At 41.0% G+C, this 25,790-nt stretch overlaps 1 protein-coding gene across 2 annotated transcripts in view; it reads right to left on the bottom strand.

The window, feature by feature from the left end:
* Positions 1-233: 233 nt before the first annotated feature.
* XPOT (exportin for tRNA) overlaps positions 234-25,790 on the bottom strand; it is a 37,256-nt gene continuing 11,699 nt past the window's right edge. For both annotated transcript variants that reach the window (XM_058673636.1, XM_058673635.1), the window contains 19 exons: positions 24,609-24,793; positions 24,339-24,507; positions 22,369-22,605; positions 21,236-21,274; positions 21,045-21,107; positions 19,819-19,943; positions 19,073-19,217; positions 18,789-18,908; positions 18,431-18,525; positions 17,528-17,597; positions 14,337-14,575; positions 13,255-13,540; positions 11,935-12,124; positions 10,265-10,381; positions 9,983-10,098; positions 8,997-9,044; positions 7,554-7,625; positions 4,229-4,285; positions 234-1,496 (listed from right to left, as the gene is read on the bottom strand). In XM_058673636.1, coding sequence (XP_058529619.1) covers positions 1,470-1,496; positions 4,229-4,285; positions 7,554-7,625; positions 8,997-9,044; positions 9,983-10,098; positions 10,265-10,381; positions 11,935-12,124; positions 13,255-13,540; positions 14,337-14,575; positions 17,528-17,597; positions 18,431-18,525; positions 18,789-18,908; positions 19,073-19,217; positions 19,819-19,943; positions 21,045-21,107; positions 21,236-21,274; positions 22,369-22,605; positions 24,339-24,507; positions 24,609-24,793 — 2,400 coding nt within the window. In that variant the 3' untranslated portion in view covers positions 234-1,469. The remainder of the gene's footprint in view (positions 1,497-4,228; positions 4,286-7,553; positions 7,626-8,996; positions 9,045-9,982; positions 10,099-10,264; positions 10,382-11,934; positions 12,125-13,254; positions 13,541-14,336; positions 14,576-17,527; positions 17,598-18,430; positions 18,526-18,788; positions 18,909-19,072; positions 19,218-19,818; positions 19,944-21,044; positions 21,108-21,235; positions 21,275-22,368; positions 22,606-24,338; positions 24,508-24,608; positions 24,794-25,790) is intronic.

Raw genomic sequence — 25,790 nt, 5'->3', positions numbered from 1 at the left:
CAGGTGGGGAAACTGAGGTAGAAAAATGTTGCTTAATTTACCCCATGCTTTAAAACCAGTTAGGAGCAGAGCTGGTACTGGACTCTAACAGGCTGGGTCCCAAGGGCCTTTGTGCTATAAGCCCTTGACGGGGAAATGACACTCTTCGGTACACTTTATGACTGCAGTAGACACAATCATCTCTCCCTCAGTCCAGGGGAACCTGGCAAAATAACACCCAACTTTCACTTACCTACTTTTAAAAACATTTTTATTGAGTATAATACACATTTGTTTCACTGATCTATTTTTACAATGAACTGTCAGCTTAGTTTATTTCATGATATAAAGGAAATCCTTAAAATTCCTCATGGAATTACAATCAGAAAAAGATTCCTGTTCGCGTATTAGAACATGTTAATGAATTTCTAGGCCATAGAAGCCCACCCATGAAGCCCTCAGGGCACACATTGGCCAAAGGTACAAACTCCTACTGAAAGCTTTAACAGGAGGACTTCCATGTCTGCAATATTCTACTGCGATTTGGCCCCTCTTTGCACCTATTCAATGTTAGTACTAATATTATCATTTTTTCTCTTGCTTTCTGAAGTGTAAGTGAATAAAAATGAAGAAAGGTAGGAGGAAATACTTGTGGTAATTAAAGTGGCCAGCTGATATTCACACACATCATAAACACATAGGTGTGCTGTACCCTACTATGCCATCCAATCAAAGCATGAGGGTGAAAAATTTGGAATTTTAATTTTATCACCAGATTCACACAGTCTTTTTCTAGTGCATTCTTATAAAACTCCTTTTACAGAACTAAGCTGCCTGTAATTTTATAGATGTATAATAAAATGAAACAGGAAATTCACACTCAGCTTTACATATATTGAAGTGGGAAATCAAGGAAACATTAAGATGAGAAATTAAGGCTAAAGTATTTATAATAATTCCAGAAAAGACTTGGTAGATTTCACTACATAAAATTTATTTACTATTTTATTTAAAAAAAGTATAATACCATCACCTACTTTTTTAATTGATTAATTTATGAAGCCATTCTGTTTTGTAGAATACACATTGGCATTGAAACAGCTTAAAGAAATGTAATGGTTTATCTACAAAAAATTAGTTTTGATTATTATATTTCCTCTATACTTTAAAAGTACACTGTTTTTCACTGCTATGGTTTTTATAAAGGATTTGACAAAGTTCCAAATTAAAAAAAAAAAAAAAATAAGGTACTGAAGATGACTGTTACCTTTTAACAGCATTTTACATATAACAATTTTAGCTGGCATGCAACTTCTCTTGTCACATACCTGTCATTTAGGGAAAATTACATCCATTTTACAGAAAATCCAAATACATACACTGCAATAAGCTCAAAAAATGTTAAAAAGATGAGTGTGAATGGCACACAAAAACTGCTTCATAAATAGCTAATTTCTTTTCAGGAAGTCAGGCACAGGGAAATCCAGTCCTTAGGGCTTTGCTCTCTGGAAGAACACCTGTAAATAGAGTTTTAACATCATTAATGTAATGTCAGAAGGTACCACCACTTTCACATGAACAATTTCCCCAGCGTTTTGAATGCTATTCTTACGTCTTACAGCAGGTATTAAAATTATGTCACATTCTTCATAAATTCATATACAATCTACTTTCTCTTCTGGGAAATTTGACAGTATAAATATGACTTACGTTGAATCCTCTAGCTGGGAATATAGTGAAAATGTGGTATAACTTCTAATGCTATAACATTTAAAGACAGAAGTTCTAATCCCTTAAGGAAAGAAATTATTTCCAGTTCAGCACTTCAGACTATAATTAAGCCAGCAAGCAGTGGCTGACCTACTGTTGCATACTTGCAATCCATAGTTATATAGCTATTAAGTGAGCCCCAGAAATAGGAATTGATAGGCAGTGGGTCACAGAAGTCAAGAGCTGTGTTTATCATGCTCTCCATGGCACCTAGTGGATTTAATTGATCTAACAAATAATCTATTGATTATGTGCAGAGAAAAAAATGGAACTACATAAACAGAAAAGACTTTAGCAGGAGGCTATCTTTAAAATGAATCTAGAGGAGCAGGCATTGTGGCATAGCACACTAAAAGCTGTTGCCTATAACACCATATGGGTGCCAGTCATGTCCTGTGGAAGCACTTCCAAGCCAGCTCTCTGCTAATAGACTGGAAAGCAGTGGAAGATGGCCCAAGTCCTTGGGCCCCTGCTACCCATGTAGGAAATCCAGATGAAGTTCCTGGCGTTGGCCTGGCCACTGTAGCCACTGAAGTAGCCAGTCAGCGGATGGGGAGATCTTTCTGTCTCTCCCTTTCCCTCACCCACATCCCATGTCAGAGTGCCTGGGTACATGCCCTAGCTACACTTCTGCCTTCTGGGTCCTGTTAATACACCTTAGGAAGGCAGCAGATAGTGGTTCACATGCTTGGGTTCCTGCCAGTTATGTGGTAGACAGAGGTTGAGTTTTGGGTGACCAGTTCTAATGTGGCCCATCCCCAGCTCTCTGCCTTTCCAATAAAATGAAAACTAATTTAAAAATAAATAAAAATTAAAGCACAGGGGGCCAGTGCATTGGCTTAACTGGCTAATCCTCCACCATCCCATATGAGCACAAGTTCATGTCCTGGATGGCCACTCCCTACTAGCTCCCAGATTATGGCCGGAGAGAGCAGTGGACAATAGCCCAATACCTTGGGACTCTGCACCTGTGTGGGAGACCTGGCAGGAACTCCTGGTTCCTGGCTTTGGATTGACTCAGCTCTGGCAGTTGTACTCACTTGAGGAGTGAACCAGCATATGGAAGAACTTTCTGTCTTTTGTCTGTAAATCGGCCTTTCCAATACAAATAATTTTTTTTTTAAAAGATTTATTATTATTGGAAAGCCGGATATACAAAGAGGAGGAGAGACAGAGAGGAAGATCTGCCATCCAATGATTCACTCCCCAAGTGAGCCGCAACGGGCCGGTGCGCGCCATTCCAAAGCTGGGAACCAAGAACCTCTTCCGGGTCTCCCACGCGGGTGCAGGGTCCCAAAGCTTTGGGCCGTCCTCCACTGCCTTCCCAGGCCACAAGCAGGGAGCTGGATGGGAAGTGGAGCAGCCGGGATTAGAACCGGCACCCATATGGGATCCCAGGGTGTTCAAGGCGAGGACTTTAGCCACTAGGCCACGCCGCCGGGCCCTACAAATAAATCTTAAACAACAACAACAAACCAAACCCAGAATAATGGGTAGACTTCATATAGGAGGAGAAACTAAAAAGGGGAGTTTAACAGTAAAATCTATTCTTGCAAGAAAAACCAAAAAGGTGGTCTGTGAACACATGAATATGAGAGGATCCAGTGCAATGGCTCAATGGGCTAATTCTCCTACTTCACTTCAAGTGCCAAGATCCCATGTGGATGCTGGTTTATGTCCCATCTGCTCCACTTTCTATCCAACTCCTTGCAGGTGATCTGGGAAAGCAGTAGAAAATGACCCAAAGCGTTGGAACCCTGCACCTGCATGGGAGACCCGGAAGAAGCTCCTGGCTTCAGATTGGCTCAGCTCTGGCCATTGCAGCTACTTGGGGAGTGAGCCATTGGATGGAAGACCTCCGTATCTCAATCTCTATAAACCTGACTTTCCAATGAATATATGTAAATTTTTCAACTAAACTTTTTTTGAAAATATGTAAACCTTCAGAAAAAAAGTCTATGAGGAAGAGAAATGGATGTGACATGACTGTTTAATGTTTTTAAACAGATCATCATTACTAGAATAATCAAGAGAATCAAAGTAAGACAATGAGGAGTAGCTTTATTGTTTCTGGTCCTCTCTGCTCCCTCCAAAACCCCTCCCCTGCTGCCACCACCACACGTCAAGACTTCTGGCTGTCCCGGGGCCTCCTGCAGACACAGGAACTATGATGCAAGAAGCTGTCCTTCCCCACCAGGGAAACCAAATTCCTCATCCCCCCGCACCCGGGAAGCAGGGTAGTAAGAGGGTATGAAGGGTGATACAGAGCTGGGTGCGCACCCTACCAGCGTCTCCCTTCTCATACCCAGCTCCTCCTCACTCCACAAGGACAGCTGGTGTCTATGGCTGCTGAGAAACGCTGTCTGTGAACCCTGGCATTTTGGGTGCCCAAGTCAGGAACCCCCAAAGCTGAAGCTGGGAACTGAGAACTCAATCACAGCCTTTTACATGAAGATGTGTAAGTTTTCCAAATACCTACCTTTAGGTAATTTTTAAAAACTTTAGCATCAGGCTGCTGAAGTGCTTGACAGAACTCCTGGGAGGTGAGAGAAGTGAAAAACAGGAGAATCAATGTTTTTGGTTAAGTTCATCTTAATTCAAATCACATTTAAAAAAAAAAATCATGATTGAAAACTAAATGTGTATTATCTTAATCACTTCTACTTGTAATATCAACTACATGGACAATACTTCATAGTAAAGCTGAAAACTTTTACATCTTGGAAAACTGAAACTGTTTACTGAACTCCCCTTCCTCCCTTCTCTGCGCCTGGCAATCACTATTCTATTTCCCACTCCACTGAGTCTGACACTGTAGGTATCCCACACAAGTGGACCACGTGGTTATTTGTCTTTCTATGACTTTTTACTTAGCATAATATCCTAGGTTCATCGCTTCTGTCACAAGAGATATTCCTGTCTTTATTCAAGACTGATTATATTCCATTGTATTTAACAGAGTGCTTTAAAAAGTTTGGGGGAGGACAGGGTGACACAATGCCTCAATTAGCTAATCCTCCAACCCCAAGCACTGGCATCCCACATAAGGGCCAGCTGTGTCCCCAGCTGCTCCATTTCCCATCCAGCTCCCTGCTTGTATCCTGGGAATCAGTAGAGGAGAGCCCAAAGCCTTGGAACCCTGAACCTGCATGGGAGGCCCAGAACAGGCTTTTAGCTCCTGGCTTCAGATTGGCTCGGCTCTGGCCATTGCAGACATTTGGGGAATGAACCAGTGGACAGAAGATCTCTGTCTATATCTCCTTCTCTGTGTAAATCTGCCTAAAAAACAAAATAACTACACTTGATCTTAGCAAAAAGGCTGAGAAGCGATATATACTATGAAAGAACTATACATGTGTTTCAGAAATCACTATACTACATTTCTTTTAATTCCATTATTACCAGATAACATATTTTGTCTATCCATCTATATTTTAGATTTATTTGTTTTTATTGGAAAGTTAAGATTTACAGAGAGGAGATACAGAGAGAAAGATCTTCCATCTCCTGGTTCACTCCTCCAGTTGGCTGCAACAGCTGGTCTGAGCTGGATGGGAAGTGGAGTAGCTGGGACACAAACCGGAGCCCGTATGGGATCCTGGTGCATGCAAGGTAAGGATTTTAGCCACTAGGCTACTGTGCCAGGCCCAGAAATATATTTTTTATTTGTCAAGTAAAGAGGCCAGTGTCATGGCATAATAGGCTAATCCTCTGCCTGCTACTCTGGTATTGCATATGGGTGCTGATTTGAGTGCCAGCTTCCAACTCAACTCCCTGCTTAGTTCCTGGAAAAACAGCGGAGAATGGCTCAAGTTCTTGGGCACCTGCACCCATATGGGAGACCCAGAAAGAAAGCTTCTGGCTTCAGTTCAGCTCAGCTCCAGCCGTAGCAGCCATTTGCAGAGCAGATGGGAGATCTCTCTTTGTCTCTCCTTTTCTCAGTAAATCTGCTTTGGAAGGAAAAAGGGGTGTCACTGTGCTATAGACAGCCTAGCCTGCGATGCTGGCACCCTGTGTGAGCGAGTGTAGGTCTCAGCTGCTCTGCTCCTCTCCAGTTGCTGATGATCTGGAAGAGCAGGCAAGGCCCAGATGCTTGGGGTGATTCATCTTACACTCATTAAGAAGGACAGTATTAAAAGAACAAAGCAGCAGGGGCCAGTGCAGTGATGTGGCAAGCTAGTTCTCCACCTGCCGCGCTGGCATTTCACACGGGCACTGGTTTGGATCCTGGTTGCTCCACCTCAAATCGAACTCCCTGCTAATGGTCTGGGAAAACAGCAGAGGATGGCCAAGGACTTGGGCCACTGTACCCATGTGGGAATGTAGCAGATCCAGAAGAAGCTCCTGGCACCTGACCATCTCAGTTGTGGCCACTGTGGTCATTTGGCAAGTGAACCAGCAGATGGAAGATCTGTCTCCCCCTTCCTCTGTAACTCTGATTTTTAAGCAGCAAATGTTGGTGAGATATGGAGAACCACTGATGTATGCTGACAGAATGCACAAATGTAGCTGCTATGAAAAGCAGTATAAAAATTCGTCAAAAAATTAAAAATAAAACTTCTATGTGATCCAGAAATCTTCCTTCTGGATAGGATTATTCACCAAAAGGACTGGAATCAGATTTCTGGGGGGGTATCAGCACTCCCGTGTCTAGTGTAGCACTATCACAATAGTAAGGACACAGAAACAGAAACAAGCCAGAGGTCTACCAGTGAATCAATAACTAAGGTATTACATGAAGAATGAGGCACTTGTTAATCAACCTTAAAGAGGGAAACCCTGCTACAGTAACAACATAGACGAACCCAAGGACACTATAACAAATAAGGCAGCCAGCCACGAAAAATAACTTGTTATATAACAATGCTGTTAATAAGACAGTAACAATGCTGTACAGATAAAAATTCATTAAGAACATGTACTTCAGGTTAACTATTCCTATCATAATGGTAACAGAATACAATCAATGATGAAATAAATCTTACAATCTGTAAGAGATTGTAGTTTTAGTTTTAATCAAGTTTGATACCTCAATAAATGTGCTAGTACACAGAAGTCTGAAAAGCCACATGCCCAAGAAAATTATTACACGATAATGTACAATTGGCTTTGTAAAGAATGAAAGAGAAGGTAACCTAGCCGCTTACCTTTACTATAGCTTCAAATCTGCACATTAAGCATTGATAAACACGACATATGTACAATGGACTACCTTGAAAACAAAGGTTCTTTATGTGCAGGTCCCCTTAGTCTGGGGAAGCAGATGAAACTTATAGAATGTTTACACATATATTTATGTACACACACACACACATATATATAAAATGTAATATGTGATGTTGCAAAGGGAATCAACTACAGTGAGTTATGGCTATTAAAATATTTAAAATGAAATAGGATAGTAAGAGTTAACTTATTGGGCAACAAGGTACACAGTCATTACCTAATTTCAAAAGCAACAAGCATAAAAACATTTCAAGATACAAAAACTCACGAGATATAAAGTGTCTGTGAATTCTACTGGGCCAAGTCACGGGCATTGTTATTGCTATGTCCATTGTGTTCTCTACACAATGGCAGGAAATTAAATTTCTGTTGGAGGTTAGTGAAAATAGAAATCTAAGGTTTTTCCCATTCAATTTCACACAGCCTTTGAAGTTAGGACTCTAGGCTAAGAACTCTCACTACCCTATACACAGCAAAATACCAAGCTGACCAGTCTGGCTTTCTTGAATTTACAAGCAATGAGATGTAACATAGATATACTTCTCCAACAAACAAAAATCAACTAAGGCAGCTCTTACCTGAATTATTTCTGGAGCCACTTGCAAAGAAGGCAGGTATTCTTGCTGAAGGTACTGAACACACTCTGGGCCCTGAAGATCAGAAGGTAACCGTAACTAAGTTATTTTCTCTCTTGACATTCATATTGCTTAACCAGAAGTGGGAACAACACAGATACTTCAACAGGGATACCGTTTTGTGGTTATAAACCCAGACTTCAGGGCCAGACTGTCCTTGCATTAACACCTGAGTTCCCAGTGCTACTACTATTCCTGAATCAGAACAGTTGTTTCCTCCTCTGTGTTGGCTCTCATTCCTCTAAGCCAATGGAGTTGTGACTCAATTTAATGACTCTTCAAAGCAAATTTGCTTTTGATTAGCAGGTGACACCATGATGTTTCTGAAAGTTTCCTACTCCCCTTTTACCTTCCTTCTGATCCTGTCTTTAGTCTGCCCCTCAATGCTTACTTCCTAAGCACAGCTCATCATCATCTCCAGTCAAACCAATGAGTATGTAGAAAAATGTAGCAAAACATTTCCAAATTTAACATTGTAAAGAAGATAGGCTTATTTGAAAGGCAGAGTGACAAGGACAGACTCTGTAATCCTCCATTTACTGGTTCGCTCCCCAAATGGCCTCAAAAACCTAAGCAGGAGCCTGAAGCGGCATGGGTGGCAACGGCCAAAGCACTTGGGTCATCGGCTAATGCTTCCCATCTGTTATTTATGTGCTGATAGCCCTTAATTCTGAGCCTAAGAGAGGGATTTTTAATTTATTTTTACACATTTTGTCCTCACACATTCTTTATCCTAACAAGCAGCAGGTGTGGAGAAAACACTGTTGAGAGGAAAACCCTCAAATCGGTCAGAACCAAAAGCTTAAGTTCAGATAAGTGAGTGAGCTGAAGGAAGACAAGTGCCATGACATGCTCTTTCTTAGGCCTGGAAGAACTGCAGCTATGTGGAAATGCAGGTATTGGGTTGGGATTGTAGCTCTGAGAGGAGGGAGAGATAAGAAGTGTTGTTCATCAATATTTTAAAAAATAGCTGGCATCCCTTTTAAGTTATGTAAAAATACCCATTTCACTTCTGACTAACTTATGTGGTGAGGCTGACAAGGGCACTGTAAGGTAGTGAGGGGCCTCACACATTTCCCACACTTAGACGCAGGAGGAGTGGGACTGGGAGGAAGCTTGCTAGAGTGAAAAATCTGCATCTTATAACTTTTAAGGTTTTTCACATCCTCTGTCAAACATACATGTCTTTAAACCTTGTTGCTCAAGACAGAAAGGGCAACAGAATACCACTGTTGTCATTTGACCCAGACCTCACTTCCAAAAACAAATGCCTGAGTAAAGGTACAACTTTCAAGAAAGAGATGAATGGAACATAACGAAAACTATCACAGTATCGTAAGTCTTCTGTGTGAGATGACACAGAAGGGAGAGAAGCACCAGGCTTACCCGCTTGAGATGAATAGTTTTCAGTGTCACTGCACACTCAGATAAGGCCTGCAGAAAAACAAGTGTTCAAATGTTAGTATGGCCAGTTCGGGGTTACCCACCAAAATTTACCTCCAAAGAAGGGACAGAGAAAAGAAAGGGGACAGGAGAGTGGAAGTAGTAGGCTAAACAGACAAAGAAAAATAGAAAACATCACCTTCAAGTAACAAGCTACAATTACAAAGCCTGGCCCTTACTGTGTTATGGCAAAGTGTACAGAGGATAAAACATCAGGAAGATGAGACTGGGGAAAGGATTGTATGAAGAGGACAAAGCTGCTACTGCATGTTCTTAAAGATGAGGTGAAACCACTGAGCAGAGTTTGAGACTTTAACACTATTTGTATGGCCCCGGCGGCGTGGCCTAGTGGCTAAAGTCTTCGCCTTGAACGCCCCAGGATCCCATATGGGTGCCGGTTCTAATCCTGGCAGCTCCATTTCTCATCCAGCTCCCTGCTTGTGGCTTGGGAAAGCAGTCGAGAACGGCCCAAAGCCTTGGGACTCTGCACCCGTGTGGGAGACCCGGAAGATGCTCTGAGCTCCTGGCTTTGGATTGGCTCAGCTCTGACCATTATGGCCACTTGGGGAGTGAAACATCGGATGGAAGATCTTCCTCTCTGTCTCTCCTCCTCTCTGTATATCCGGCTTTCCAATAAAAAAATAAATATTTAAAAAAATAAAAAAAAAAAACACTATTTGTATCATGTACCCATTCATGGCGCTAGGAAAAGCCTTGGTTGTTTACACATTCAATTTATTATTAGAATTTATTACAAGCCCACAAAAGGTCTCAAGGTTTCACTAACCTTTAAAAAAATTATTCCTAATTTGAAATCACTAAATTAAAAATAACAACAACAAAACCACAAAACCTGAAACTAGCATGGCATTAAAGAAGTGGTGAGTATGAGAGAAGCACACAAGGTAAACACATTCCTAGGTGCTTACCAACACTGTCTGTGCATCTGCCAGGTCAAAGGTTTGTTTCAAAGGTGCTAAGAAACACGCAGGAACTATGTGCTTGTAAACAAAACCAGCAAATCCCACTGGTCCATCTTTACCACCTGTCAAGAAAATTCAAATTTTCATCTTAAATAAAGTCAATTAATTCATCCTTAGGGGAAAAAAATCAATTCCCAATTCCTGTCTGGTTATCTGTAAAGGCAGGGTTCCCCTTCCTCTCTATAACTCTTAAGAACAGGTTGAAGAATATGTTAAAAACAATCTTACCCCAAAGTTCTACCAGCTTTGAAAGGATGATAAAACACGTTTTCTGGGCAATTGGATCTGGATAGTCAACTGCTCCTTGGATCACAGTTACTAGTACTCGTTCCACATGCTCTGCACCTGAAGAGAAACCTTGTGTCTACTTTGTAACAGAACCAGAAAAGCAACCAGAAGTTCTTATGCACAGAAACAAGTCAAAAAAGCATTTACAGATGTGAAAAGGAACCTCTCCATTTTTCTTGACTACATCTACGATTTCAAGCAAACAGTGAAAAACCAGCATTTCCTTGATATCTTACTCACTGGGTCTCTTATACAGAATTTTGTATGTTAATTTACATAGTCCCACAGTCCCACTTTGAATTTCAAAGTGGTAAACCAGCCCATTAAGCTCAATTGTAGGTCTTTAAAATACTAGAAATCAACAAAAGGAACTAAATCCTAACTAAGGTATTTTACATGAAAGTGATTCCTACCTCGAAATAATGATCTATTACCAAGTCAGCCTAACAATGTATTCCCCAAGGTTCCTTAAAATATACGTATATAATGTACATCATTCAATATGTAATATAAACATTATATAACACATATTATAATGTATAACATATAATCATGTGATATATACTATAATATAATATAAATGTTATGTATAATAATTATATATACACACACACATATATATCTATTCTTAATTGGAAAGGCAGATTTAGAGAGGAGAGGCAGAAAGATTCTCCGCCTGCTGGTTTACTTCCCAAGTGGCCACAACAGCCAGCTCATCCAAAGCCAGGAGCTTCTCCCAGGTCTCCCATGCAGGTGGCAGGGTCAAAAATTTGGGCCATTCTCTGATGCTTTCCCAAGCCATACACAGGGAGCTGGATGGGAAGTGGAGCACCCTGGACACGAACTAGGACCCATATGGGATCCTGAGGCATGAAAGGTAAGGATTTACTCTCCAAGCCACCGTGCCTCCCCACCCACCAGGTGTTCCAATTCACTCAGTTCACTCTTGTTCATTCGAGACAGGGACTTACGCAGGCAACCCTGGTACACATGTGTCCCCACCCACCAGGTGTTCCAATTCACTCAGTTCACTCTGGTTCATTCGAGACAGGGACTTACGCAGGCAACCCTGGTACACATGTGTCCCCACCCACCAGGTGTTCCAATTCACAGTTCACTCTGGTTCATTCGAGACAGGGACTTACGCAGGCAACCCTGGTACACATGTGTCCCCACCCACCAGGTGTTCCAATTCACAGTTCACTCTGGTTCATTCGAGACAGGGACTTACGCAGGCAACCCTGGTACACATGTGTCCCCACCCACCAGGTGTTCCAATTCACAGTTCACTCTGGTTCATTCGAGACAGGGACTTACGCAGGCAACCCTGGTACACATGTGTCCCCACCCACCAGGTGTTCCAATTCACTCAGTTCACTCTGGTTCATTCGAGACAGGGACTTACGCAGGCAACCCTGGTACACATGTGTCCCCACCCACCAGGTGTTCCAATTCACTCAGTTCACTCTGGTTCATTCGAGACAGGGACTTACGCAGGCAACCCTGGTACACATGTGTCCCCACCCACCAGGTGTTCCAATTCACAGTTCACTCTGGTTCATTCGAGACAGGGCCTTACGCAGGCAACCCTGGTACACATGTGTCCCCACCTTGGTTCGCTATCACTTCACTCATTCCACTGCCTGTGACTGTCTGCAGGAAAGCAAAGTAACTCCTCCGCAGCATCTGCTTCTCCAGGGCAGCAGACTGGTCGTTTTCTTCTGCTGGTCGGAGCAGCACTTCAAAAATTGCGTGGAGCAGGGGCATGAACACGTGCTGCAGAAACGGGGACACCTGTGCCTGCAGAAAGCAGCAAGCATCGCTGTGTCGGTAACGAGCAACAACATCACTGGGAAATTCTAACAAATCTTACGTGTAGTCTTTCTTCAGTGTTTATTTGGAATACTTTCCTAATTTAGCTAGCAAATACCCAGGTTTAGACAAAATCTGTATGACATGTATAAATCACTAAACGTCTCAAAACCATTAGTCAACTCATGGCCTATATATTCAGGCAACAGGTGGCCCAGTACATTTCACCAAATATTGCCCCAAAATATTTTCGCACTGAAATTCTTACTTTGACTCTCAGGTTTTCTGTTCCCTCAGGCACCTTCCTTCTTATGTACCTGTTTCCTAATCTATTGTAAACATAAGTAAGTACCAAAAATGTTTAGATCCTGAACACAGAAAGCACTACATATGTGTTTGCCATTTTTACTACCCAGGTTATACTTGGCATAAATTTCCTTGCACGTAAATCTTACATGCATATATAAAATATTTTAAACTGCGTGGGCACCGAAATACTGTTTGTATCTACTTCCCTAAAACTACAGACTGGTCATTTTCGGCTACGCCAAGCAGATCAGGCCTATTTTATGAAAACACCCAGTAGGCATGACTTCGTGTCAGGTAATGTGCCAGACAGAGAGAGCAATAAAAACACAAATGACCCATGACATCAAAAATTCACGTTTCTTTTAAAAACCAAGGACAGGGCCCGGTGGCGTGGCCTAGCGGCTAAAGTCCTCGCCTTAAACGCCCCGGGATCCCATATGGGTGCCAGTTCTAATCCTGGCAGCTCCACTTCCCATCCAGCTCCCTGCTTGTGGCCTGGGAAAGCAGTGGAGGACAGCCCAAAGATTTGGGACCCTGCACCCGTGTGGGAGACCCGGAAGAAGTTCCAGGTTCCCGGCACTGGATTGGCGCAGCACCGGCCATTGCACTCACTTAGGGAGTGAATCATCGGAAGGAGGATCTTCCTTTCTGTCTCTCCTCTCTGTATATCTGACTTTGTAATAAAAGTAAATAAATCTAAAACAAAACAAAACAAAAACCAAAAAAACACCAAGGACATAGCCCACACCATGTCTTCAATGTAGATGGTCTTTAAGCAGGAGATTGAGGGCTCTGGAGATCCATGGTACCTTAAATTTGGCTGTGATCTGGTTGATGAGAGGAATGAACTCCTGCAAGTCTTTGGCTTCACAGTCTTTGAGCATGTGCTCTGAGGCTGATGGGATGAATGGAAGAACTTCTTCCTCCAGGCAAATAATCATTCGATGAAGGAACGTGCGAACTCCACTTCTAAGAATGTCCTTTTGTAAGGGACAGCTGAGGGCTGGTAAGAAGGTTTGTAAACAGTCCAGATAAACTTCAGAACAGCCACACTGTTTCACAGTCTGCTTGTTGCTGAAAGCTTTGCTGGTCCGGCTATAACCAAAAATCAGACACTAACTTCAACTTCATTTTTCAAATGCTCAGAAATAATGAACACCTTATAAAATCAACTAAGAAACCAACTGTTTATTTTCAATGTTTACTTTCACTTTCAGCTAACATGATTATTGGTAATTGCCTCCGATCATTGTTCTACAACAAAGGGCTATAGTTAAAGACAATGCTCCCATTGAGATAATTTGTTAAAAGAAAAAAAGAAAAATCCACTAAGCTTTACTAAAGCAGCAATCTACCCATTTAAATTTAGAAAACAAATCTTTAGGATCCAGTTAATTGTACATTTTCACCAATACCTAGCTCTTGCTAGGAAGGACTCTGAAGCAGAAGCTTTCTATGTAACTTCTAATTGGCAATCACTACAACTTTTATGCTGTCACTGCCAAGAAAAACACAGCGAGAGAAAAAAGGGGTGCTTCAGTGGCCTTGAGAACACAAGGCAACAATAACAACATAAAAGTACCCAAGCAATGAATGGCAAAAGAAATCACTCCTCTTTAACATTTCAGTTAACCCTCCCTAAATATGTAATCAATTTTTACCGAAGAGGTCTGAGCAATTCAGGGTTTGGACAAATGTCAAAGCAAAAATACAGACTGCTTCCTTCATCTCAATCTTTAAAACACCAGATTTAAAAGAGAAAGATTTAGACAACTTTCTGAACAGTATAGCTTCTGAAAACAGACATGCACGCCCATCTTTTAGATTCTAATGGCTGGCTCTGCCAGGGCAAAGTTACAAAGTTTAGACCATCAAGTGCAGTAACACTCACCTGGCAAATCCAACAGCGTGGTTGAGACAATCTGCCAGACACGCCTGCCTTTCTTCGTCCTGTGACAGCATAAGTTTTTCTAACAGAATTTTAAACTTCTCCATCAGTGGAGTCAGCAGGTTCCTCATCAGTGCTTGCTTCCTTTCTGCTACGTATTCACTATTCACAATCAGCACTCCAGCCGTCTCATAAATAAACAGCTGATCATCACTGCTCAACAAGGCCTGGTAGCCATTTTCCTAGAACAAAGTGCAGTCTTACTCAAGATTCTGAGTTTTGACTTGCTCTCACTGAGGAAGGTTATTGTAATCTACTGCACCAACTCATACATTAAGTACTCACAAAAACAAATTTCTCCCACAACCATACAATGAAAAGGAAATGGAATTAGAGGTCAGAAGATCATCATTCTAATTCGAATCCAGCAATTTTGCAATCATGTAAGGTAAACACTGGCTAACTTGCTTCCTTTTGTAAAAATCTTGTTTGTGGGGCTGGTGTAATGGCATAGTAGGCTAAGCCTTCTCTGTGACGCCAGCATCCCATGTAAGTGCCAGTTCAAGCCCTGGCGCCAGCATCCCATGTAAGTGCCAGTTCAAGCCCTGGCGCCAGCATCCCATATAAGTGCCAGTTCAAGCCCTGGCGCCAGCATCCCATATAAGTGCCAGTTCAAGCCCTGGCTGTTCCACTTCCGATCCAGCTCCTTGGTAATGTGCCTGGGAAGCAGAGGAGGATGGCCCAAGGCCTTGGGACCCTGCATACACATGAGACCCAGAAGAGGCTCCAGGCTACTAGCTTCAATCAGCTCATCCCCAGCCATTGTGGCCTCTTTGGGTATGATCCAGAGGGAGGATTCCATTTGTCCCTCCTTTCCTCCCGCTCTGCAACTATCTCTTTAAAATCAAAATAAATCTCCAGACCTATTGAGGCTAGACATGAGGGGGTACAAAAAGTACTTCATTAGTACAAAGGCTGCACCATTAGTATTTTCAAAACTGTTTTAAGACTGTAGACAAAATTTTTCACAAAAGCAAATATTCTATATATATAGGTCAATTTTCATTGGCAGATGTTATTGCATTTTGGCATTCATGCCGAGAGAACAAAGCATTAAGTTTCAACACCAGAAATTGCTGTGAAGAGATTATGAATAAATATCTGGCCTTAAATCAGGTACATTGTATATAATGGTGTTGTGGCTTAACACAATAAGCCTTGGCCTGGGTCACTGGCATCCCATATGGATGGAGGTTTTAAGTGCTGTCTGCCCCTTTCAGTCCAGCTCCCTGCTAATGTGCCTGGGCAATAATGATGGGCTAAGTACTTGGACCCCTGTAGCATGTGGGACACCTAGGAGGAGCTCCAGCCTTGAGCCCGGCCCATGTCATTTGGGGAGTGAACCAGCAAGTGGAAGAGTCTCCTCCAGTGTAACTGCCTTTCAAATAAGTAAATACGCCTTTTAAACACAAGTTATATTATGTGGTAGTTTTATTATAAAAGAATTCACATACCACAAAAAGTAATATCCCTGTTTAAAAATAACTAGAGCATTTTTGAGTAGCTGCCAGGACTTACCACGCTCTATGAGCTGAGAATACAGAAAAATTGTCTAATTATAGGATACTATAAAAATGTGTAGTCACGACGTCTGTGTCATGGTGCTGCACGTTAAGTAGCCGCTTGCACTGCAGGCAACAGATATGGGCACTGATTTGTGTACTAGCTGTTCCACTTCCAATCAAGCAACCTGCTAATGGGCTTGGGAGAGCAGGGAAGATGGCTCACGTGCTTGGATCTATGCCATCCACAAGGGAGACATGGGTGAAGGAGTTCTGGGATCCTGACTTTGGCCCAGCCTTAGCTCTTGCAGTCATTTGGGTAGCAAACTAGCAAAAAGCTGTCTGCCTTTCTCTCTTTTCAAATAAATCTTTAAAAACAAAAGTGTAGGGCCCCGGCGGCGTGGCCTAGCAGCTAAAGTCCTTGCCTTGAAAGCCCCGGGATCCCATATAGTCGCCGGTTCTAATCCCGCAGCTCCACTTCCCATCCAGCTCCCTGCTTGTGGCCTGGGAAAGCAGTCGAGGACGGCCCAAAGCTTTGGGACACTGCACCCGCGTGGGAGACCCGGAAGAGGTTCCAGGTTCCCAGCTTCGGATCGGCGCGCACCGGCCCGTTGCGGCTCACTTGGGGAGTGAATCATTGGATGGAAGATCTTCCTCTCTGTCTCTCCTCCTCTGTGTATATCTGGCTGTAATAAAATGAATAAATCTTAAAAAAAAAAAAACAATAAAAACAAAAGTGTAGTCATAACCTTAATACACAGTAAGCATTCAAGAAAGCAATCTGAAGCAAATTTTCAGTGTGCTGAGAAAACGATTACAAGGATGAGTCCTTATCTTTATGCACTGTGTGAAAAACAAAGCATTTCTGCCAGTAAGCCTTCTTGGAAGCCATTTACAGAGGTCAGTGTGAACTGCCACGCAAAACTGGAGTTCCTGGGTGAGTGAGGCACTATAGTGTGTAGGCAAGGATCCATTAGCCATGTCATTCACTAGTGAACCTTTCAAGCAGTGAAATAAAACAATCTTTGCAACCCAGTGCTCACCACTCTTTTAAAACAACAAATTGTTACTTTATGCTTAGCTCTTTAAACTGTACCCTGTAGTAATAACTTTCTCCAATTAAGTGTATATAGCTTTAAACAGAACATGTGCATATACAAATAGGTACTTATAACTTAAATCTTCTTAGTGAAATGTACAAGATACTCAAATCAGCAGTAGTTTTTGTTTTTTCACCTTTGGCCTAGGGTTACACAGAATAACCAGTTTAACAATAGCAGTTGCCAAGAATGATTATACACCTATAGTACTAAGAATAATTTAAAAACTGTATTCTTTACTCTTCATAAATACTTCACCAACATCTGACGTACAGACAGCAGACTATAATCCATGCTGCCAAATAAACCACACAACTTGATTCTCCTCTGTAACTGTTTTTGTTCCAATATCAATAGAATTTTGGCAAACAGAACCTGCAAACACACCTCTGCTCAGCACCATTTCTTTTTTCACTTTGTCTTTTGCTTTTGCTGTATTTTTCAAAGTTGTCCATATAGGTAAAATCTAATGCAATACTGTTGACTCAATGAAATCTAGGAGAAAACTATGGAATGAAGGAAGGATACTTACAGGTGGAGAAAGTTCTAGCAAATCCTGTATTCTATTCAAAATATCCTCAATGAAAGGATTCATCTGTTTACTAAAAAAAAAAAAAAAAAGGTAGAAAGAAGTAACAGCATTCAGAAATTGCTCGAGCACCAAACCCTTTTAAGTCATTTAAAAAACATGTTCAGTTGTAGCCTAGTCACCTCTCATTGAGACTACAAGCTTTTACAGACTATCTATATGCCCTACAGTGAGAGACTGCCAAGATCATTTAAGAATCTTCCAGGGGGGCCTGGCGCTGTAGCCTAGTGGCTAAAGTCCTTGCCTTGTATGCATCAGGGTCCCATATGGGCAGTGGTTCATATCCCGGCTGCTCCACTTCCCATCCAGCTCCCTGCTTGTGGCCTGGGAAAGCAGTTCAGCATGGCCCAAAACCTTGGGACCCTGCACCTGCGTGGGAGACCAGGAAGAGGCTCCAGGCTCCTGACTTTGGATCAGTGCAGCTCTGGCTGTTGCGGCCGCTTGGGGAGTGAACCATTGGACGGAAGATCTTCCTCTCTGTCTCTCCTTCTCTCTCCATATCTGGCTTCCCAATACAAATAAAATAAATCTTAAAAAAAAAAAGTTGTTATTTTGGTGTACAATATTTTTGAAGAGTTCTCATATATGTGATCCAGGCAATAAAATTATTGGTAATTGACCAGAATCACTCTTGGTGAGAGGTGTTACCAAGGGAAAGTATGCGAGCCTTTTATCAGTGCTGACTACAGTGCCTGCCTGGTAAGCAGGGAAAGTCCTAATTCAAACAAGGACACTTGATACACAGCAGGCCTTGGAAGGGAAAATAACCCAATCTATCACAGGCTCTGGGGAAATACACTCTATTCCTTTTGAAATGCGACATTATAGCTAAAATTGTCTACTCACTTGAGAGATTTGACGAATCTGGAAAACAGGTAAGCAGTTCTGCTTCGTACTTTTGCGCTAGAATGCCGCAGACCTCTGTGATCTAAGAAAGCCATCTGAAAAAAAAAAAAAAACCACCAGATACTTTTGGGTACTTCTCTACTTCCTCATAGTTTCTGTTGTGACTGTCATGCTACATATTCTTCACTTAAAATTTAATTTTTCAGGCTCCTTGAAGGCAGGAAGCAAAACTATCTAAACAATTCTAGGGCCCAATACAAATAGGCCCTATAGGACTTTGCTGAAAAGGACTGTTCATTCAAAAGAAATGGAGGAGTGCTTCCTAAACAACACAAACCTAACTAAGATACATACTTACTAGTACACATGGAATGTGTTGAGGTTCAACTGTGAAAAACTTTTCATATCTAACAACAGTTTCGAAGAATTCCAGTGTCACAGATGTGTGCTGATAGGAACTGACTCCCGATGTCACCAACTGCAGCAGAAAAAAAGGTAAAAAGAAAAATCCATTCTTACTGAATGCAGTATCAAAATGCACCCATTAACATATGCTAAGCTCTCAACAATTAAATAACTCCTATCAGCTTAAAATGAAAACAGAAAATTTTATTTAAAATAAATTATCTTCAGTATACTTACAGTTCGCATCATATCCTGCAAAGCACTAGCTTTTGAAACATCACCTGAGAAGTGAGCACCATGAGATACTGGGAGAGCTTCTGCCAACATATACAGCAATCTTATTGCTACTTCAACTTCCATAAACCGTGTGGTCTGCCAGTTCCTACCAAGGTACAATATGTCAATGAGATCTGAACATAAACTTTTTTTTTATTTGATTATAAATAATATGAACATAAACTTTTATACAACTTGTGATGCACAGGCCAACGAGATACCCACAAAAGTCAGAGCAATTGTTGACTATCCCAGGCAACACACTTTGTATCACAAAAGCAAAGGATCTAGATAAACCACAGGTACAGTCTCTAGACATTTTTAAAAAGTGTTTGTTTACTTGAAAGGCAGAGATGGTGACAGAGAGCAGACACAGAGCTCTCAGCCCATGGCTCACTCCCCTCATGCTGAATGAGGCCCAAGACAAGAGCCAGGAACTCAGTCCAGGTCTCCCATTGAGCCACTATCTGCTGCCTGCCACAGTCCACACTGAAAGGAAGCTAGGATGGAGAGCACAGGTGGGACTTGAACCCAGCACGATAACATGGAAAGTGGACATCAGGAGCAGTAACTTAACTATGCCACATACCCACCTAACACATGAGACTTTAACAAATAACACAGACATGACAACCACAGGAATCAGTAATTTCAGAAGATCAGCAGGGAGCAAAGGTGGGTAATTACAAAAATATGAAGAAACTTACTGCAGTGTAGAACTAAAAACTCTGCGAACAGAAGCCAGCAGTAACTCTGGAGAAACTTGAGCAAGCCTGTCCAACAGTAACTTCAGTTGTTTCCTATACTCTACAAACATGGCTTCATCTTCACCCTGCAATGCGGGTTACAAATGCTTTAAAAATCTCACAAATCTTAGAATTCACATATATGTTTAACTGCTGTAGTTTCCTCCATTTTTAACTTTCACACTTTTTTCATCAATATTATTTATATAGAAAATGTACTATGCTTGATAATTTTCCCTTCCTGCTCACAATAAATACTCTTGAATAATACACGAGTTCTAATGCACAGAGCCAGAAACTGGGTGAGAAGTTCAACGGGGAGAGCAGAGCAGGAATGGGTTCACATAGGGCTGAGGGCTTCAGTCAAGCATGGCATCCCTCCCAGCCTCCACTATCAACAGTGGCAATACTGTACAATGGCAGATACCACCACTACTCCTTTACAACTGAAAGTTTTCTAAACTGGGGAGCAAAACAGCTGTGCACACAATTAAACAGTACATGCCATAATGGAGTCCCTCGTAAGCTCCTGTACTTGGTGGCAGTAAACTCACTGACAACCATGGACAACTTGTTTAACCAGAATGTGTCTAGACATTTGTTAGATGCCTCATTCTGATTCTCCCCGACTTAAGACCGGAGCCCCACTGTTCAGACCTCAACTCATGCCTTTTACTAAATGCCACACTATAGTATTGTTTTTTATTGGAAAGTCAGATTTATGGAGAGGAGAGACAAAGATCTTTTATACAATGATTCACTCCCCCACGTGGCCGCAACGGCAGAAGCTGAGCCATTCTGAGCCTCTTTCAGGTTTCCCATGCAGGTGCAGGGTCCCAAGGCTTTGGGTTGTCCTCGACTGCTTTCCCAAGCCACAAGCAGGGAGCTGGATGGGAAGCAGGGCCAGTGGGACATGAACTGGTGCCCATATGGGAACCCAGCACTTGCAGGGTGAGGACATTAGCTGCTAGGCCACCGTGCCACGTCCTCACACTACAGTATTTTGAAAAGGACTGCTAATGGACAAAAAAGCAAAAATGAAGGATAATGGACTTTCATTAATTTTACCCAAAGTTCATGTTAACAGAGAAGAGACTAACTTTTCAAATTCTAATTCTTGTTTCCAAGGGCCCCTTACAATAAAAACTTGGAAGCTGATTTCTCCTCAGTACAAAAATTCTTATTACCTCATTTTCAAAGTTATACTCTTCATCGTAAGTCAATTTTTTCACAACGGCCAACATGATTGCCTAAGAGTAAAAATAAAATAGCTCTTGTCAATCAATTTCCCTTAATTTTATATTAAGCTACATTTCAAGACAGATTCCTTATAAACAATCCTACATTGGTTTGAAAGAAGCATAAAGATGATCCTTACCTCTACATTTGCTTTTTGCTGATCTGAGAGCACTGTAAGCTGTGTAAAAGCAAGCAATAATGCATTAAATTTCCTCAAGTTATACTTGTTTTTCAGAATATTTCTCTCATCAATTGAAATATCATCTGGAATATAACCACGTGGCATTGGTAGCGCTTGTCTCTTTTTGAAAATGTACTTAAAGAGCTAGGAACTTCACCTGTAGCTAAGGATGAGCTCATCTTGTTCTTAAACAAGATGCTTTTAAAGTCTAGACAGAAACCCATTAAGAGACACATAGCACAAGGTGTCATCAGATGACAGTTCCCTATCCCCAAGTGCTGATGCAGTTTGACAGCAAGAAGCACTGCTCCTCCCTGTCCCCGCCTTCCTCCTCTGGGCACACAGGAGGAAAAAAGAAAAGCTGAAACATTTGTCCCATTCACATTTCTCCATACCTGACCCTCTAAACCCTAACTGGAGGCCCACTGGGGCATGTATACCTCTCAATTATATAAACAATATTAAAAGAAAAAAAAGAAGGAAGAGAGACACATACACACACTGTGGGATTAACAACAGTGATAGTACCTTTCTACACTGGCTAAAAGTTTATAAGTAACCCTGCAGGTGCATACTGTTTAAAACAATAACATAGGACTTCATTTAGGAAAAAATTCACTATTAAATTGATTCAATTATTCCAATACACACAAAGTGGAAATGGCTCTCTCATCAACTGTTATCTACATTTCAAGTTATTTTTGGAAAGTGAATACCTACAGCTGTTAGGTATTATTTATAAGAAGTCACACACATGAAATTAAAACCATGATTAAAAAAACTTCTGTCTTTTGAATATAGGTTTAAAATGAAAAAAATAACTCAAGCACATAAACTAGGATAATAACTAAAGGTTGGAAAATAAAAAATTAATAATTGCTACTTTAGCAAATTTCCAAACTTAGCTACTCCCATTTTCTGGCTAACAACTTTATTAACAAGACAGAGAGGATTACATTAATATTCAACAATGAATAAATATCTTTAGTCAATAGAAATACGGGCATTCCTTTATTTTCACTTTCCTTACATTTCCAATTCTGCATGACTCTTTTATGTTATATACTAGACAAGAAGAAGAAAAGATTTACCTGTTTCAAAATATGAAGATAATCGTAACAAAACCCAATAATGTTAGAGGAGATGTCGTCATCTTCATGAATTAAAAGCTGTAACATTAGCGCTACTTTTGTTTCAATAGCTTGTAGTGCCTCCTGAGCATTCTTGATATCCCCACTCTTAATTAATTTAGTCCAGCTAACTATCAATGACTGTCCCATTCCATTTACCAGCTTAGAAAACCTGGCCAGGAAGTCAACATCTTCTTCCTGTAAGCAATCAAGACAGATGTCAAATTAAAACCACTTACTGCAATACTGAGGGAAATCTCTAAACTTAGTATGAATTCCAGCCAATAAATTTACCATTTTAACTGGGAAATTTCTTTTTATTATTATTTTTATTCGAAAATCAGATCTTTCATCCGGCTGGGTTACTTTACAAATACCTGTAATAGCTGGAGCTGGAAAGGCTGAACACAGGAAAGGTCTACTTTTTCAGCTACCATAATTATCCATTAGCAATTTTTTTTAGTAATTTAGAAAAAAATATTTTTGAAGAGGCAGAGTTCCCACCTTCTGGTTCACTCACAAATGCCTCCCAAGGACAGAGACAGGAGCCAGGAACTCAATCCAGGTCTCCCAGGAACCAATGACCTGTTCTGCTCTGTTCAGGATGTCTACTACCAAGAAGCTGGAACCAGAAGTGGAGCTGGGACTCAACCCCAGGCACTCCAGGTTGGAATCTGGGTGATCTAAGTGCCACATATTCGTGTACTAATTCTAGACCAAGTAAACAGAAACATAAAAACACACTATCTTGATCACAGTTACAGGAATTACTCTGCTGGAGCTAATCTGCAGTAGTTCAAACAAATTGATATTTAAAACAAAGACAAAAATGCAACATTAGTGATCACTAAGTCTAATTTTGGTCAAAATGCATTGTCATATAAATGGCACAGTCTCTTGCTACTCAATTTATTGTCATGGGACAATACTGTCAACGTCAACTAGAGGTTTGTAGAAAATGTACAATTATGGGCAACATTTCAAGGTTTTTTTTCTTTTTTTAAGATTTTATTTTATTTTTATTGGAAAGGTGGTGTATTGAGGAGATACAGAGAGACAGATCTTCCACCTGTAGGATCATTCCCCAATGGTCATAATGATCAGAGCTAAGCTGATCAGAAGCCAGGAGCCAGGGGCCTCTTTCGGGTCTCCCACATGGAATGCAGGGTCCCAAGGCTTTGGGCCATCCTTGTTTGCTTTCTCGGGCCACAAACAAAGAGGAAGGGGAGAATCCGGGACACAAACCAGTGCCCATATGGATTCCTGGTGTTTGCAAGGGGAGGATTAAGTGAGCCACCACGCCAGGCCCCACCCCATTCAATTTAAGAACTGGCATAGAAGAGAGGATATACCCCATCAGAGGATAGAATGCAAAATAGGTTGGGCCATTCTTCTGGCCAAGCCTAGCAACAAGTCCTGGGCTTGTGGATGGTCAGCCAATAGGCCTTGGAAAGATATCAATCCTGGTGCAACAATGCCAAAAATGTCTAAGAATCATCAAAACCACTCAGTAACACCCTCAGAACACTCTGTCCCACACCGGGGGTCTCTAAGGCATCACCAAAAGGCAGTTCCCCAGCCCCCGGTGCTGGCCAAGTTTGATAGCAAGCAGTGTCTCTATCTCTTTCCCAACTGTGGACACACAAGAAAACATAAGTTGAAACATTTATCCCTAATGGGAGATCCAAATGGGTGTGCATCCCTCTCAACTATGCAAACAATATTAAAAATAGCAACAATAATAAAAGAACTGCCATAATCTACTCTTTAAGGCAAATGTTACAGATAATATCATGCTTTTCTGGAAACTGGTTTATTAACAGAATTTCAAAGAGAGCTTTCATCCTAAAAGGAAAAATAAAAAGCCATTAAGTCTAACAAACCGAGTGCTTCTTAACAACTTTCTAAGCTTTATATAACAATTTACTGACCTGGTCAATGCTGAAAAACCCAGCAGACTGTAATACTTGACACAAAGATTCTACTAGTTTCATTTTATCAACAGGGTCCATTCCTTTATTTACAATTTCATATAAACAGTCACATGCTTCTTCCCGTAGAACTTCTATTGACATATGTCCTAGCAGCATATTTATAAACCTGGTAATGAGCAAATGCAACTGTTACAACATATGCATATCCATGAATTTCAGATACTGTCCTTTAGAGGTTTACACATAAAACATTATAGACATACTTACCTATCATTGGCTATGAGGGATAAGTCTATCCAAGAGACATAAGCCCCAACTACTTCAAGGCACTGACATGTCACTTCTGAATTAGTATACTGATAATTTTGTAAGATTTGGTACCATGATTCCACTAGGTTTGGAATGCATTGTTCCCTCATGGTATCTTTTATTAGAGTATTCCTACGAGCCTCCTAAAAAAGCAAAAAAGTGTGTTATCTGAATACAGTTGCACACAGTAATTTCCTTGACATTAAACTTACAGACTTGTTAACACATTCTTTGTCACTGTATCCTATTTATCACTCTAAAATCACATCCTGTGATTCTTCATGCTTCCTCTTTCAGTTTCTTCCAAAGTGTTGGACTTAATTTCTTACTAAATACAAAGAATAAACAAGCAGAAATCTTAAGTATGTGCTGTTATTTCTCAGTATTATAAAAACATGGTACCTAACAATTTAGAAAATGGCAATAACTTAAATGCATAGTGCCTTTAAGTTTTTGAGTATAAGAATGTTGAATATTATAGTTTCATTATAATAACCTGAAGTTACTATATACACCTGAAGCCTTTCCTAATGTGCCCTCAAAGGATAAGGAAAAATATACACATGTTAATGCGGAAACCGAATGCCTAAGGCCATCGACTACATGACAGAGAATTCAGAAGCAGCTAACATATGAGAGTGTATCAAAAAAATATGAAGGTATGTGAAAAACTGATGCTTATATTTGAAGGCAAAATGCTGAAATCCATGCGTAGTGTTTTCATAATGGTGATTTCCTATGAGCTTCTTGAAAATTCTATGTGTAGGAATATTAGAGACACACTTTTCAACAAACTCATAGAACATTAATTTGCATACTTTAATGGAAAAATATTTACATAGCCTAATAAAATAAAATCCAAGTTCCTTTATAAAACAAAAATTTTAATTATTCTTATTATTAATTTAAGATTTCTTTAGTTGGAAGGCAGTGTTACAGAAAAACACACAAAGAGAGATCTTCCATCCACTGCTTCATTCCCAAAGAGCTGCAACATACAGAAGCCAGGAGCTTCCTCCTTGTTTCCCAAGTGCATGCAGAAGCCCAAGGATATGAGCCATTTTTCTGCAGCTTTCCCAGGCATATCCCACGGAGCTGGATGGGAAACAAATAGGTGGGACTTGAACCTGAGCCCATAAG

Source organism: Ochotona princeps, chromosome 15 (assembly GCF_030435755.1).
Source record: "Ochotona princeps isolate mOchPri1 chromosome 15, mOchPri1.hap1, whole genome shotgun sequence".
NCBI lineage: Eukaryota > Metazoa > Chordata > Mammalia > Lagomorpha > Ochotonidae > Ochotona > Ochotona princeps.
Note: the sequence above shows the minus strand (reverse complement) of the source record. Positions and strands in the feature narration are given on the sequence as shown.